At 42.0% G+C, this 14,338-nt stretch overlaps 1 protein-coding gene across 2 annotated transcripts in view; it reads left to right on the top strand.

Annotated features, from left to right (window-relative positions):
- LOC146806134 (sodium-dependent proline transporter-like) overlaps window positions 1–14,338 on the top strand; it is a 309,885-nt gene that overhangs the window by 282,791 nt on the left and 12,756 nt on the right. For both annotated transcript variants that reach the window (XM_085623473.1, XM_085623474.1), the window contains exons 11-13: window positions 2,195–2,329; window positions 4,142–4,241; window positions 13,168–13,286. In XM_085623473.1, the coding sequence (XP_085479599.1) occupies window positions 2,195–2,329; window positions 4,142–4,241; window positions 13,168–13,286 (354 nt within the window). The remainder of the gene's footprint in view (window positions 1–2,194; window positions 2,330–4,141; window positions 4,242–13,167; window positions 13,287–14,338) is intronic.

Here is a 14,338-nt window from a genome sequence, read left to right as displayed (position 1 = left end):
GTGGCATGGAGCACACACAACCCACGTCTGGGCATACCCGGCCCACTTGAGATGACAAATGCATAAAGAACAATTGATGGACAGACTGTTGAACAATGGCAAACATTTACCCCAGTATAGAAATCTTGGCCTAAATCCATAGTTATTTTGCTCTCCGCAGCACTTTTCACCCTAAGTGGGATGGGTATGCCCAGATGTTTGTCTCTTGCTCACTGTGCCACTGGATTCAAGCTAGCCTGGCTGATTAGTGGGGATATCCCCTGAAACTGGTCTGAGACTGCTTGTTTCCAGTCCAGGAAGGACCCGACTTGGCAGTTCGGGATGGACTGTTCCCATTAGGTGCAGGACTAAGACTGATTTGCATATGGCTGGGTCCAAATGGGGGTGGCATGGTAAGCAAAAGAATTATGTATTTAACTTAGATCCCTTGACTGGGGGAGAATGTTTGATTTATTCAGCATTCGGTCCATCATTTGTTGCCACAGCATTGTCCATTCATAGCCAGGTGTTCTTCCACTGGCCTCCCCTTTTTGTTGAAAGTACTAGAAAGTTAAAATCTGTCTGGAGGAAGGTGCCTTTTTGAGGTTTTACAATCTATTTTAAAGATTCTTCAGCGTACTGATCCATGGGCAGGAAAGGCCCTCATGTTGGCTCCATTAGCAGTCCAACGATCATTAATTGTGAAGTGACACTTTTTCTGTGTTCTTCACAGTCTCATGAGTAGAGGGAACTGCTCCTTCAATTTCCATTCAAGGCACAGGACACACGGGTGATACTAGAACCTCTTGTGTCCTGTCCTAGCCATGTCCCTTCTGGAGCTATGTAGACCTTTATGCTCTAATGGTATAATTAATACATGGATAAAAATAGTAGAAGAACACATTTCCTGCAATTTCATTATTTTTGACGACCTTTTAAACCAGTGTCTAAATATGAACCTCTAAAGGAGAACTTGGATGTCCTCGTTACTTTGTCAAGCTGCTTTTCCAGGGCCGCCATGTTGCAGAGCTTAGGTTGAGAATATGGGTGGTTTGTTAATATTAAAGACTAAGCAGTTTCTGACGGTACTTATGTTCTACACCAATCATCCTTTTTAAGGAATCTGTATCAACAATTGATTGTCTTCACTGGTTTTTGCCTAATCTAGCTTGGACAAAACATCATAATTGGAGAATATTGTGTGGCATGCAAGTGACTTGTCAATTGTGGATCTATGTTCCCAAGCAATTGAGGTCCTGTAGAAGGCATAATGCAATTACTGAACGACTGAAACATGTCCACTCCACAATGCCTTTCATTATATCACTAGCTTTGTTGGCTGTCCACTTTATTTCTACAGTATGGTATAGCTTTTATCAGACATAACTGCAAATCAAGTGTTTTGTCAGTATGGAGCCAGACTAAGCGGATACATTTGACGAAACCGCTTAAAATCTGGGTGTTTACTCCGGAGCCTCTATTTCATAAATGTATCAGATTCTGCTAGATCCAGGACAGCCCCAGGCAATTGGGTGCTTTATAAATAAATTATACATTCTAGTAGTCATTTATGAAATTAAAATTCGTTAGTGTATTCACTTATGTGTAGGATTGTCTTGATTCTATGCTGTTTTCTATGGTTATCATGTAGTTATACAAATGAATACATTGTAAGAATTCATTTGACTGTAAAAGTTAGCCTGCCTTGAAGTGCACTTTAAGAACTTGTAAATGGTAGCATATTGATGGCCTTATTTTCTTGGGAAAATTGTGTTGTTAAATTAGCATAGCCATTGAGTAATACTGTGTTTATGTCACAGCTAAGGGAAGAACTCACTTGTAGCATTTACAAGAATTTACTAGCATAGAGTTGCACCTTGTCACAGTCTTAGCTTTCCTGCAAGATCTGGTTTATTTCTTTTCATGTGTGTGACTGGAAAACCTGGTCACTCTAATGCCATTTCCTGCACAGATGCACGTGATGTATGTATATTAAGGAGGTGTATCCTTTTAAGCGCTAGTTAGATTCATTATTGTCAGACACCCCAGGCAATTGTATCTGACTGCATGCAGCAGCCTGGTTTCTGCATTTCCATTTGTCTGCCTAGTGATGTTTAGAGTCAAGAGTCATGTTATCTGGGTCTTCAGCATGCCTGTGTTTACCCTACACATCACCACACACCAGAACTTGCTGTTTCCTTTTTGTGTATTTCAGTTTGGTAACATGGAAGGCATCACCACAGCTGTGATTGACGAGTTCCCGTCCTTACGTGACTGGAGGCGGAAGACCATCTTCCTTGGTGCCCTCTGCTTCGGGTTCTACCTTCTGGGACTGCTCCTTATTACAGAGGTACTTGAAAGGTCCAGTTGGTCCACATAGCATCATCCACACCAAAGCCGCGACTCCAGAAAACTCATCCTTTAGCAATTTAGGGGGCCTTGTACATCTCCAAAGAGAGAATGCCAGAGGGACAGTGGCCCAGGAAATGTCTACTCCTGAGACAAGTGTGTACTTTCTGGAGATCACCTCTCCATGGATAAGGCAGGGGCTGTGGGCTCAGAGAGCTGTGCTGCAATGGCAGCCAAGTGACTGTTTTGCAGATAAATGTGGATGAAGTAGCGCTGCTTTATCTGAAGACGCAGTGGCCTGGATAGGGACAGATCTAGTCCTGTTCTGAGACTTTGCAAAGGGCAACACTGACATTTTACAGACCTGATGTTTTCTCCTAAATCTAAAAGTTCAGGCTGAGCCATTATTTGAGTGACAAGCGGGACTAAAGAAAACCGTCGCTTCCCCTTGCCTCTTTAGATGGGACCCTCTGGCTTAGATGTCTCTTCCCAGGGCCATGACCTCCTTCTGGTGTTAGTGCTGCAGTACAGATCCAACAAGCACCACACCTGGTAGCCTTCTTAAGCAGAGGTTCCATGAAGTAAGTCAGGTGCAGTCATTGCTTCTTTCCCAGGATCCTGCTTTGACCCTTGTCATGTTGGCAGTAATATGGTGCAACTAACCCTAGCAAGGGGCGATCATTCTATGGGACCAATAAACTGGTGTATCCTTAGGAGGCCCCAACCCCTGGAATGTAGGTAACTTGGGAAACCTGGATGTTGTGCTCACAGGAGGGATAACGCAATGAATGGCAATATCTTGAATAAGGAATATGTGTCCTACTCGTGTCTATGCTAACAGAATACATGTGTTTGTGCACCAGGGGCCAGATGTGCTGAGTGATTTTATAGTTGGAAACCCTGCACTACATAAAATCGTTGAGTTTGCAACTGCATAATGACTTTTGTGTGTGGGAAAAGCATTTCTGACTCACACAATGGATTTACCGGCCCATCCTGAATCGCATTTAGGAATGGCCATCTCATCCTACTAGCAAGCCAGTATGGGATTTATCAAAGGGTTGTGATCACAATACAAACCACTGAAAGTTACAGGTTAGAGACAGAATCAGATTCACAAAAGGAAAGCTGTCCCCATTGGATAGCTTCCCCTTTGGCAGTCATGTCGGGTAACCTCAGAGGAGCAAGCAGGTGTCCCGGGGACCTATTGTTCTCCCTGATGTGTTCCCCAAACACTTTTTTTAAAAAGTGGCAACAGTTCTTTTAAGGAACACATAATGCTTTAAAAACAAAAAAGTTCACCCATTTGGGAACGCAAACACACGGATGGTGATCTGCTGTTCTTTTCAAGCCACCATCCCTGGGTATGTAGGTAATCAAATATCGACCTGCCTAGTTAATTAGTTTGGCGGGTTATTCTGTGACCCCCCCCCCCACCCCAACCCCCGAACTGGACATTTTGCAATGCAACCTATTAGTGCATAGAATGTGCCTCAAAATTAAAGACTGGTCTCTAAAAGTCAGAGCCCAATTTCTACCAACTTGTTGCAACCATTCTTTTCATACTTCTACCCCCAGAATCCAGTATGGACGCAGGCGCCATCACGGTGGCAGAGCAGACGATGTCCAAGGCACATATTAATGTACGGGTCATTCAACATTTGGATAAACATGTTAAGCGATAAAGGTGTTTACAAGAAGCAATCAGGGGATGGGTTAATTGGAGTGTACAAAGGATCACACTTGGTTTCCATCCATTGCTAAATTGTCAACTTGATGTCAGTTCATTGGCTCTTTTTCTCTTGATTCCTAGGGCGGTATCTACTGGTTTACCCTAATCGACTCCTACAGCACCAGCTTCGGACTCATTATCATCACTCTCTTCATGTGCCTTGGCATGACCTGCTTTTATGGTACGTATCATGGAAGGTCACCTTACGGTGACTTTAGCTGGTGGGGGCCATACTTGTACAAGTGTAATTAAATATTTACTCTCATTCAGACATGTACTTTAACCCTTATATGCCCTGGCTGCCTGTAGCGCATAACACTATCCATTGTGCATAAAGTGCCTGTGTGTAGCCGCTCCTGAAGGGCACTTTGGATGTTGGCAGAGGGGGCAATGCATCTGTGTGATACTGAATGCTTGGTTCGGTGAACCAGGTTGTGCTTGATATCAACTTTGTTCGAGGGATGACCCCGGACAATCATGGTACAATGTCAACAGTGATGTAATGCCACCACTTGTCTTGCGCTCTTCCCTTCCCGGCATGCAGAATAGCAGGAAAAACTGTGGGAGAGCAATGACTACTATTAATAATTACTATACATTAATGCCACCAGTTTATAATCCTGCGTAAGAGGCAAAAATGGATGGGTTCCTCCAGCACCGGACATTGAGGCTACCTTACAGCACTCAGGTACTCATGCTGTGTGGTCACCATCGCTGCAGTCTCTGCTAATCTGGTGGCTCCTATAGCTGCTTAGTTCCTAAATACAAAAATGATCACAGGTGGTAGTCAACAAACCGTAATCCTGTAAAGGGTGGGTATAAAACAAGGCAACCTCCATGGCAATAGTTACAATGGGTAAGGGTTGTGTGTTAAAAGATCACAGTTGAAATATTGACCTGAAACTGTACCTCGATATCTACTATCAAAACATTGTCAAGACAAGTGTATATTTACAGTTATTAACTCAACTACTGTGGAGTAGATATTATTGTCATGAGATATCTTCTGGTCAATATTTCAACCACATTATTGTGGTTAAACATCTGGGTTACTAAAGGAATCTTGGTGTGCAATATCTGATAGGTTGGCCCATGGACCAGAGATGGTGAAAGGCCAGGAGAAGATTAGATCATGGACAGCAAATCAACTACAGCTGTCTGGAATATGTGATCTCAGCATCTTGCAAGAATCCTGATGGAAATTGCATTTTGTCATTAAACATAGAGCCCTTTCTCAGGCTGCCATTTTCAGTCAATCCAGTGACTGCTGTAACAGTGGTGCGTTGTCTTTACGATACACTAGAGATGCTGCCTCGTCTGCCTTATTGAAGAAGATTCTCAACTTTATGAACATTGGGACACCTTAAAGAATTCCATTGCCATAGTTCAATCAGGAGGATTGTAAGCGCGCTACTCACCCGTGAGGGTCTCAAGGCGCTGGGGGGAGGGGAGGGGCACAGTTGTATTCAGCCGAAGAGCCAGGTCTTGAGCGCCTTCCTGAAGGTGTTCAGGGAGGGGGCGCGTCTGATGTCAGTGGGGAGCTTGTTCCAGGTCTTGGCCGCGATGTAGGAGAAGGCTTTTCCCCCTACTTTGGCTCTGCGGATGCGTGGGGTCTCGGCAAGGACGAGGTTGGTGGATTGCAGGTCTCTTTTGGGTATGTGAAAGGTGATTCTATCGTTGAGGTATTGGGGTCCGGTGTTGTGGAGGCATTTGTAGGTGTTGGTGACGTCATTCAATGTACATTTAGGAAAGGAAGATATTTCATTATTTGTATATTCCTGCTCTAGACTATTCCAGTCCTGTTTAGGATGTTAATCTGTGGTAACATGCACCCACAGGTATATCTCTTAGAACCTGGCGGTGTCGTCGTGCCTAGAATAAGAAATCCAGAGCTAGAATTGGTGTTAGTAATGATTGACACAAAGATCAGAACAATAATGTTTGGCAGCTCTTCATTATCTAGTGGCATCTTTAATTGTACCCTGTTAGACAACATGTCTCTTGGTAACCCTAATGTGAAGGAATACCAGAGAGATGCAGACATTACAGCTTTGAGAATGTAGCCAGGTTCTTCCAAGAGACATAGAACAAAATGTGGAAAAAACAGGAAGTGCACTAAGAACATCATCTATCAGAGGGTTTCAGGGTGTCAAGAGAGGTCCATGTGGCTGCCCAACAATGTGGGTTTAGTAAACTTATTTCATCTCTCACCGGTGCCCTCTGGAGACTCTTAATTTGCCTTGGCAATGGATGCACCAATAAGGTTCTGATACGGATGCATGCATCCTATGATCTAAAACTGCTCTCGTGCCCATGCTTCCTACACACACCCCACACGCGTATCTTTTCACACTTGAATGTTTCAAACAAATGCTGGGCACCTCCAATATGTAGGTCTGTGTGCGTTTAAGTTACTTTTGCTGCTGCAAATATTTCACTGCACCTGTCAGCAGGCTCAGAGTTTGGGGATGGTTATGAAATGTTTGTGACGGGTGCTTGGCACACTGTCATAACACTGGCTACAGTGAATAATTCATGTTTTCACTGGCTGTGCTTGGTGTGTGAAGTGGATTGTCTTGTGTGGACCAGTGTGGTAAGTTTATTAGATTGGTGCTGTGTCGGTTAAGTGATTTTCTATGGCACAGACTAGTTTGGGAAGTGGTTTGTTACTGACTAGTGTTAACAGTATTTAAGAATACTGGTTTTAATGGAAAATGATGTGTTCCCTGTCAAGCGATCTTTATTACTATTCATAAAATCTCCCATGTCATCCCCAGTGTGTATAATAATTTAAACATTTGTTTCAAAGTGAAAATTCACCTTTCAGTATAGGCAAAGTTGAAAAATATATATATATATGTGATCAAGGGCTGGATCGCCCGAAACGCGTAATGGCGGATTTGGCAGAATAAAATAATGCACAAGATATTTGGGTCCACATTCGTTCTTGAGGAGGAGAAAGTTGATGACGAGTTGGGGTATGGAGATATATATATATATTCATATTCTACTGGCGGTCGCCAGTAGATAGTTATAGTTAGGACCGTGTTTCCATAGGAAATCTCAAAATTCTATTTTGAATAACTTTGGCGCCGGTTGACGAATCTTCGCGAAATTTTCAAAACTAATGGGGCGCTCCGCTCAGCTCCTACCCTGAAAGTCCCGGGGGGATTCGTCAAGCGGGGGCCGAGAAAAAAGGGGGGTCCCAAAACGTGTTTTCCCCATGCATTTTCCCATAGGACCTTTAGTCGAAGGTACAGCCCGAACGGCTGAACAGAATTACTTGAAATTTGGCAGAGAGGTAGTCCTCCGGTCAGGGATGTGCCTTTTGCATATATGGAGTCAATCTGTTCAGTAGTTCCAGAGAAAATTGCAGTAAAAAGCACATGCATATCTATAGCCGCGCACCGTGCGCGCACCATAACGTGCGCGAGCGTAATTCTGATTGATTGTTACATGTCAGTCAACGTTCGAATCGGTCGAAATCAGGAAATGTCGGCCGCCATTTTGTTTGTTTTCAGTGCGAGAGTGGAAAAGGAAGGTGGCGAACGTGAAAAGGGGGCAGGGTAGAGAGTTCCTGACCCCCTAGCCTTTGTCAGGGGGTCCCTGAAGGACCCCGAAGGCAGAAAAAAACATAAAAAAAAAAAAAAAAATTAAATCGCGGGGGTGCGCGCACCGTGTGCGCACGGTGAAAAACCATAAACATTTTTAAAAAAAATATTAATACGTAGTTTATTGAAAAATAAATATATAAAAAAAATAATACATACATAACTTAGCATTTAAAAAAGCATACAAATTCACTGAAAAAACCATAGGTTTCACACACGTTATAGTTAGGAATTAGCATTTAAAAAACCTTGCAAATTCACTTAAAAAACCATAGGTTTCACAAATGTTATAGTTAGGTGGATATTTCACTCGTAAAAAACCAATGAAATTCCCCCGTTATAGTTAGTTCAGATAACTATAACTCGCGCGACCGCCACTCTATCACAAGGATGATGTCATCAGTGATGTCAAGAGTGATGCCACTGACCATGTCATGTGTGATGTAATATGTGACGTCATGAGCAGAGGATTGCGGGCGCGCGAGTTAGTTATCTGAACTAACTATAACGGGGGAATTTCATTGGTTTTTTGCGAGTGAAATATCCACCTAACTATAACATGTGTGAAACCTATGGTTTTTTAAGTGAATATATATATACTTTTTTCATAAAAACAATGGCCGAGGATTGGATCAAGGATCGAGAGGAGGCAGCACTGGATATTTTCAGTGACAAAGATGACCAGGATCAAAGGCCATCTACGAGCAGTAATGCACAATTGCCGATTGCAAGCAACAATCTTAAAGCGTTACTTGGAGAATTAGAAAAATTGCGAAGACATGAGGTAGCCAAATGGTGGGAGTGCACATCTCTTAAGAGATATTTGGAGGTGAATCGCATCCCGAGAGGGTTGAGGATCCTTGTGGCACCAACCTATGAGAATCCAGATCCTGCTATGCTCCAGGAATGGGCGGATAACAGTGCCCAATCGTCACGTAACATGCTACAAATACTAATCAAATTCGCAACCACTGATAGAGACAAGATTTTGGCACGAATAAATGAAATATATTTGGAATTGAAGAAATTAACTGAACAAGATGAAGTGAAGGAGGGTCTAGAGGATATAAAAAAACGGGTCTCTAAATATGAGCAAATCATCAAAGACAGAAAAGACAGCAAATTTCAGCATGACAGAAATGACTACCTATATGGCAGAATATATACATTTTCAAGAAGATTTGAAAACATTTGTCACCAGGAATTATCAAAAACAAGCACTGGTCCCATAACACAACAAATACCGAGTGAATCGGAATTGAGTTCGGAATTCGAATCAGAACCTGAAACAAGTGGTAACAGGGAGCAACCACTGAAGGCACCAACACCGATTCAGGAACTTGGTTTTTTACGTGTAGAGCGTTTGATGAGTCTGCGTCCAAGACCTCAAAGACAGGAATACTCATCAAACAAAGCTCGCAATCAAGGAGCAGAAGGAGGAAAAACCGCAAATGGGGCAAGAAAAGCAGAAAAAACAATATACAGGCGCAACAAAAGGAAATAATTATGACAGCCACGAGCGATAACACAGTAGTCAATCTCACGACTATGACTTTGACACCAAATGAGGAAAGAATCCTTGCTTTAGGACTCTCATATTGCAAGGAAACCAATTTTGATTACATTCAAACGAGAATTGACTTGTATCACTTCACACGCAAATTGAAACTAAGAAAGTATTTCTTCAACACCAAACAAAAACATGAATGTAGGGACCAGGAGGGTATGACATCTCACGAGCCTGGAACCCTAACTGTGGCAGATTTAACTTTCCTAAAGGACATGACAGATCTGGAGAATGATATCTCAGCAAATGAACAACCTATTGGGCAAGAAAGTGGTATATCAGATCTCAACACGGGGGTGTCTGTCAATACACCCTTCCGACCTAAATCTATTTTTAATCCGTTGATGCCCAGGGATAATATCGACATATTTGCAGAGAGAATGATCAAGGACCTCAAATCTCTGGCACTTGAGAGTAGCAATACCTTCAACAAAAGGAGGCACAAAGAACCGAAAGAATATTCAGGGGTAATGTGCAAAATAAAGGAACGTTCCGATATTGTCGTAAGATGGTCAGACAAAGGGGGCAATATTGTACTCTGGCCCTTAGAAATGTACAACAAAGAAGCGCTAACCCAATTATCGGACAAAAATTGCTACACAAGGATCAGTGCTACCAACATCATTAGCATCAAAGAAAAATACCATGCAAGTCTGTACAATTGGAGAAGGAATGGGCTAATAACAAGGAATGAGTTGGATTATCTGAAAAATGATTACCCTGTAACACCACAACTTTACTTGTTACCTAAGATTCATAAGAATGCAGAATGTCCGCCTGGGCGGCCAATCATATCCGCCATAGGAAGCCTATTTGAAAACACTAGTAAATTTATCGATTTTTTTTTTTTTTTTTTTTTTTTTTCTTCAGCCTTTCGTACAGTCTTTGCCCGCATACACCAGAGACACCGGAGATTTTTTAACCAAGATTTTTGACTGCAACTGGCATGAAGACTACTTATTGGTTACACTGGATGTACAGAGTTTGTACACGAGCATAAGACATTCGGATGGTCTAAGAGCTGCCAAACACTATTTAAGCACGAGGGACATAAGGTTTCATGAACATACTGTCATGATAATGCAAATGATGGAATGGTGTTTAGAGAACAATATTTTCATGTTCGATAAATTGTTGTACAGACAGACACAGGGCACAGCCATGGGTACCTGCTTCGCCCCCAGCTATGCGAATTTGCATATGGGCTGGTGGGAGGAGCAGGTACTCAGGAGGACATATAATGTTCAAATGTCTAACAATGTCATGTTGTATCAGCGCTACATCGATGATATTTTCATCCTGTGGAGGGGTAGTGAACAAAGTGCTAATGATTTTATTGCTGCCATTAATGACAACGAGTTAAATTTAAAATTTACAGGCACGATGAGTAAACAATCTATTGTATATCTGGATTTAGAACTATACCCCATGAACAACAAAGTACATTCATGTACACATAGAAAAATAACATCAGGAAATGCCATCCTTCATGCACAAAGTTTTCATCCTGTCAAATTGATTGAGAGTATCCCTTATGCAGAGAGTTTGCGCATGAAAAGAAATTGCAGTACAACAGAGAGTCTAGTAGTCTCGACGAATAATTTGTTTGAGAGACTCAGCAACAGAGGGTATAAAGAAAAAACTCTGCGAGCTGCGGAGGTAAATGTGCAAAAGTTACTAGACAAGAGCTGCTATTCAAAAATGAAGTAAAACGATCAATGTCTGGGCCAATGATGTCACAAACACCAAGGCTTATTACAGGGTATAATATATATCATCAGAAACTGAGACAAATCCTGTATAGGCACTGGCCAATAGTAAGATGTGACCCCGTCATAGGACCATCATGTATCAAGCTCCCCCAACTGACTTTTAGGAGGGCTAAATCCATGAAAAATGAACTAGTCTGTAATGCTCCTGCACAAACCAAAGGCACTGGTTGGTTAAAATGTCAAAATGGATTTTTCAAATGCACGAAGTGCAAAGCTTGTAAGCATGGAGTCAACACCAGTTCAATCTCCACTCCCTTATGGAAAACCCCATTGGAGATCAGGGAGCATTATACTTGCAAAACAGAATTTGCAGTATATGTGCTACGTTGTACCTGTAACAAAATGTATGTGGGTAGTACCATTCACCTCGTGCATATTAGAATTCTACAACACCTCAGGGCCGTCAGTAATAATGATCCAGCTTACCCTGTGGCCCGTCACATCAACAACATACATAGTGGTAAAGCAGAAGATCTGACATACTTTGTTGTTGACAGTGTGAAGAAAAACATTAGGGGTGGGAACAGACAACTGGCACTTAGGAGACTTGAGTCCCGATATATTATCTTGTTGGACAGTAAGATTCCAAATGGCCTTAATGCTGATGAAGCATTAAATGTCCATCTTTAAGATAGTAACTGCCTCTTCAAAAATTCCAGGATCAATCCTTTAAGTGCTGATCCAGTTAGTCATTCTTCTTCATTTGTGTTTCAAAACACTTGTTTTAGGGGAATATCACTTAAATTTATGTTGTAGCATAGGTACCAATAGTAAGTATAAATTCTTTAGATTTAGTAACACCATTCGCACAGAAATCGGGTCATAAAAACAGAATACAGGAGAAGTATGCCCACTGGGGCTTTATTTTCGTCACAAACACTCATTCTTTTATTCATTACATGTTTTCTCAAAATGAATGATGAGAAATTATTTCTGATGTATTCTGATAATGACAAGTATTGTGTTATTAATTATGAAGGTGTTAACAAGTTATACCGTTTTATTTTGCGAGGTTGTATATATATTGTGATTTGGAAGAAAGACTTCTCTTCCGTCGTGATTTTCTCTATGTTAATCATTGTTTACACCGTTTCTAAGCAACCACTTAATTAATGTCATGTGTAGAGACTGTATAAATGACTTACGAAAACTGGGTCGGACACAGTGAGCAAGGCGGACTCGCTCCGCCGAAACGCGTCTGGGCTACATTGTTGTGAAATAAATCTTTTTCCTTGAAAACCCACGGTGTCAGCGCCTGTTTCAGATCACAGGAAACCAGGATTGGATCTAATATATATATATATATATATATATATATATATATATATATATATATATATATATATATATATATATATATATATATATATATATATATATAATTATTTTTAAAGAAAGAAGTGAAACCAGAGTAGTTCCCAAGTTTTGGGTGGAGAGCAGCTCCTTTATATGGTGCACCCTACAAAACCACTGACACTCCAAACCTGCTCAGCTCAAGTGTCTGGTTTTCTAGCATAATCTTTAAGCGTTAGATTAGCTAGAACTATCCACGTCAATCTTAAAAAAAAAAAAAAAAGGACAAAGGCCTTTTACCACTCCAGTTTCGCTTTGTATTGGTAAAATACCAAGCAAGCCAACCTGAAATGAGTAAAAGCAACCCCTGACACGTGGTTCACTATCATTAGAGTTCATCAGAGAGTCAAAGCTTTGTACAGACACAAGGGAGCATCCAGTACAAGTCAAAGCAATACTCTTTCGGGCTTAGAGTGCCGCATATATTATGCACAAAAGGTATAAGGGAATGCCGGGTAGTTCCCAGGTTATAGCAGCTCTTATAAATGTAAATGGAGCACACTACAACACCAAAGCACTTGCTTCAAAGTGAAAACGTGTGTGCGTGTGTATTGTCCCTTTTCATACCCCATTAACCTCCTGTGTCTGGCTATACATTACCTTTCTACACCTGAGTGGGGATATTAAATGTTAATAAACCTAGGTAACAAAAAAATGACGGAGAACTGGCATTACAAGTAATATTTCCTTCTTTCTTTTAACAGCCTGGTAATAAGGCATTTATTACGAAGGTGAATGGCTGAAATTGTACTATTCTGAGATATCTGCCTGCTCTATGTTTAATTGTTTTATTTACCTTCTCAGGAGTGAACCAGTTCTGCCAAGACATCGTGGATATGATCTGCCAGTGTCCACCGTGGTGCACAAAGCTCCTCATCTTCTTTAAAGCCTGCTGGGTGTTCTGCACACCTCTCCTGCTGCTGGTGAGTACCCCTCTAAGGGGCTGATGTGTTTCTTCCATCAGTTCAGGCCCAATGGCACATTCATCAAGGTTGCGTGAGCCATGCAGTTGGCACCAGTCCATGCTGACGAGCAGCCCACACGCTGCTGGGGGTCCTCGCAGTTCATGCGGCAGAAGTATCACTCTACACTGGCCAACACTCACAGCTACACAGACACACACACTATATACAGGTCACTAGTCCATGCTGTAGAGGTACACATTGATCTACACACTAGTAGTGTTCTGATACAATGCTACAACTCTAGGCTGACCGTCAACCAGCCTGGTAGAGGTACACCAGAGATATTCGGGCAACAGAGGTATGTTTGAATACAGACTGTCCTGCAGTGCTTCATAGCCGCACCAGCCCTATACAAAAGTGACTTTGATGGGCAACACTTGATGCTGCATAGACATTCACACTGTTTACAGGTCAATAGTCCATGCCGTAGAGGTGCACACCGATCTACACACCAGCAGTGTTCTGCTACAATGCTACACCTCTAGGCTGACAGTCAACCAGCCCTGCAGAGGAACACCAGGCATACTCAGGCAATGGAGGTATATTTGAACACCGACTGGCATGGAGTGCTTCATAGCTGCACCAGCTGTATACACAAGTGACTTCGATGGGCAACACTTGATGCTGGAGAGATGAAACAAATATTTTTGCAGGATAGACGCTTTCTAGAGTCACATACTCTGCATATCCAGCCATCTAGCTGTTGGAGTCAAAGTGCTTTTCTTTATTTTTTCCTTCTCTTTTCCCTGATGGGTGGTTGTGAAACCCGATCCTCCTGGTCAGACTACAACCCCCTTTGTGTGTGTGCAAGCTCTCAGATTTTTTTTCCACCATGGAGATCGGAGCTGCAGTGAAGATATCTGAGAAACTACACCAGCAGATGCAGGCTAGAAAGGAAGCCCACCAGAAACTCTGATGAGAGAGGTGGTACCACGGAAGGTTGCATGAGTGGGAAATCTTTGAGCAAAGCAAATATATACAGATAATCTGAGTATGCTGCAGAGCCACAC

Source organism: Triturus cristatus, chromosome 8 (assembly GCF_964204655.1).
Source record: "Triturus cristatus chromosome 8, aTriCri1.1, whole genome shotgun sequence".
NCBI lineage: Eukaryota > Metazoa > Chordata > Amphibia > Caudata > Salamandridae > Triturus > Triturus cristatus.
This window is presented reverse-complemented; position numbering and strand designations above follow the sequence as displayed.